The following is a 3,144-nucleotide window of genomic DNA, read 5'->3' as shown; positions in this document are numbered from 1 at the left end:
TTGTTTTGATTACTTGCATAGCAGGCTGAAACTATTTTATGATGTCTTATAGCTGTATATATTCTTCACTTCTTACTATTTGAATTTTCACTTTTGTTGGAGAAATGAAATGAACATGTGGTTGTGGGCTTACTGTAAATCATATAATCTTTCCACATAAAGAGCTTATCATGATGTGCTGTAGATAATACTGACAAGAGGTTCGACAGGCGTTTGAGAAATGTTTTTTTATTGCTGTCGAGGTCACGGTTATCCGCTTTTATGGATTTCTGTATGGTGAACTTATGGCAGGAGGGATTTGTGGTTTAGGTGCTCGTAAGAGAAAGTGTATTAGATTTGGTAATTTATTTAGAAAGATTGATAAATGCTGGAAGAGACGGGGAGGAGGGGGGGTTATAACTTATAGGAGGAAAGTGCGGATTATTATTTCAAACTTTAGGTTTATTCTGGGTACTAGAAGGCTCTTGTACTTTTTTCATCAGAGATACCACACCTGCTAAGGGTGAATGAGATATTGAAAGATTTTAGGATTATGTATATAAGAGCTGTTTAGCATTACTAAATGTTTTTATCGTTTCCATCATCAATTTGTCACGGCCGCCCCTCAGTTTAGAATCTCTCTCTGCAGATGACGTGACGCTGACAACTGCCAACACGCCGCAGGGCCAGGAGTGCGACCTCGCCGAGTCCATCCGGGAAATTGACCCCATTCGTCACAAAGAAGAGCAGCACAAGTCGGACTCGTTCAAGTCCGAGCACCACCGCGTGGACCTGGCCGAGGCGCTGCGGCAGGTGGAGCCCATCAAGGCCAAGGATGACCTGGCCGAAGCCCTGAGGCAGATCGAGCCCATCCGCGCAAAGGACAGGAGCCGCGAGAGGGACGACCGAGCCAAGGAAGACGCACAAACCGCAGTCACAAAGGAGCTAAACTCGTCCAAAAAATCAACGTCCAGCATGATGACGACGACGACGATGGTGGCCACCTCGAGCATGGCCTCGCCCTCCTCCTCGTCTACGTCCAATTCGGAGAACGAACTCAAGGTCATCAAGAACGAGGCTGTGATGAGGCGGAGGACGGCGCACTCCAGGCGATACGACGAGCGGTGAGTACGGCGCCTTCCGCTTATCGTTTGATTGAAACGGAAAAATGATGAAAACAGAAACCCAGGAAAAACAAACTGGGGGATCAGATAAAGGATTTTTTTTTCGAAACGGAGGTAATCAGGATGTATTTAGCTATTGAGACTGAATAAAGTGTTTGTTGTTTGCATAGAAACACTTTACGGTTATCACGCAAATTTGGCGTAAAGTCGGCAGGCTTTGCCAACAGATATGTACGGATTTTTTTCATTAAGTTACGGATAAACAAAATTATTAGTGAATTTCATTTAGATACATAATTAGTTACATAGAATGTGAAACAAAAATACACACAATATATATGCGTATTGTCAATAGCTGCAATATTATATGTTTGCATGCCTGGGATATTTAAAAACGTACACGAGATTATCTTTAACTTTACAAGGTTTAAAACTAAGTTGTGCTTTCACTTCTGTTTTGGAGCCTCGTTTTGTCTGATTTATTATACCGATTATTCGTGTTTTATAAACACACAAGCCATGTAAATGTTCTGTTCATTATTCGCACAACACTTGACTTTCTAAAGATTATCCATATTAAGCTCATTTACCATAGTGTTTTTTCAGCATTTCAAAGGTAGGCAATAACATATTTGTTTTTGAGGGAAAAGCAGCTCATCACTTCCTTTGTGAATTCGATTGCAGAAATGAGTCTATTTTTAGAAATGACGCTCAGTAAAATAAGTGATAAAATGAATAGTACATTTTGTGGGCGAAATGGTTGATCCTTCCTTGAACTGCAGAAGAACAAAAGGTAAGCGCAGCTGTCATGATAATACACGATTTACATGTTAGACCTGTCATAGAAAAATAATTGAGTTACTCACAGGAAGTGGGTATTTTGTACTCAAGCGATAATTGCGCAATATATCGTGGTTTTTACTAGCCATCCCCCCAGTTCCTCTGCAGGGCATTACCCTTTGAAATTTTTACACTATGATATCTACTGCGGTACTGATTTTTTATGATTTTATGCGCTCTTCATTTCACCAGAAACCTGCCTTAATGACTCGTGTAATATGGGTCACGTTACTGTATCATTACTTCACAAGTGCGACGCATCTGTTCTATACCTCTTCACGTCACCATAGCTACCAATGTAATATTTCAGTGCTAGACCAATGTTATTACTATTACTTAGTGTGATGCTATATTCCCGTTGCCTAAAGCTTGGACTGGAATCGAGTTCACAGAGAACGTGCTTTTTAGGAGTAAAGTTAAAGTGGTAATTCTTGTTCAGTGAATTAATTACTTTCAGAATGTTATTTAGGACTGGATCTCTGAACGTACAAGTGCAAATTAGTCAGCCTATATTAGTGTCATAGATTTTCGTCGCCAGTCTCCCGTGCCATTCTTTCATACTTCCGATAGATAAAATGCATTTTTTTGGTCGGGGTGGGCGCGCTAGGTTGGTTTTAGGAGGGGGGAGGGGCCTGTCAGTGGATGGCGCTGAGGGCCGGGTCATTCTACCTGTCACAGGTGTTCCCTCCCAGCGCAAGTATTAACCAGCCGACACAGGTGTTCGCGCGGCGTTGCCACATATGGTGCACAAGACTTAACCGGTTGGAGGGAGAAACATGTTTATTTAATGTTGTTTTTTATAAGCAATTGAGAAAAGCGTTGGTGGAAAGTCGACTTCCCCGATATCGGATAGGAAGTGCCTTGGGTAATAACGATACAAGCTAGGCGATAAGCATTCTCACACAGTCTCACGGGAAGGACTGAATTTCGTGGCACTCCTTTCAACTATCAGAGTCCAAGATAAAAACTTCCTGAGCCCTGGAGAGAGCGCGGGAGGGGAGGAAGGGGGCCACAGAGAGGGGGGGTGAGAGTGCCACAGAGAGTGTATATCGCCCCAAGTCATCACATCGGCACCGAGGGGCGATCACCTCGTCGGTACTCTTGCTTCCTGGCAGCAAAAGATAATAGTGTGAATGTAGGAAACTGCTATCAAGCCAGGAAAAGGGACAAGCAAATGCGAAGGGTACTTTGCCTCCTGTGA

General features: G+C 42.8%; 1 protein-coding gene across 1 annotated transcript in view; it reads left to right on the top strand.

The window, feature by feature from the left end:
• The window catches only part of LOC119589162, a gene marked incomplete in the record, with an annotated part of 255,201 nt that overhangs the window by 209,091 nt on the left and 42,966 nt on the right, over positions 1-3,144 (top strand). The window contains 1 exon segment of the mRNA XM_037937749.1: positions 629-1,103. Within this exon segment, the coding sequence (XP_037793677.1) occupies positions 629-1,103 (475 nt within the window).

This window comes from Penaeus monodon, chromosome 25 (assembly GCF_015228065.2).
Source record: "Penaeus monodon isolate SGIC_2016 chromosome 25, NSTDA_Pmon_1, whole genome shotgun sequence".
Taxonomy (NCBI): Eukaryota; Metazoa; Arthropoda; class Malacostraca; order Decapoda; family Penaeidae; genus Penaeus; species Penaeus monodon.
This window is presented reverse-complemented; position numbering and strand designations above follow the sequence as displayed.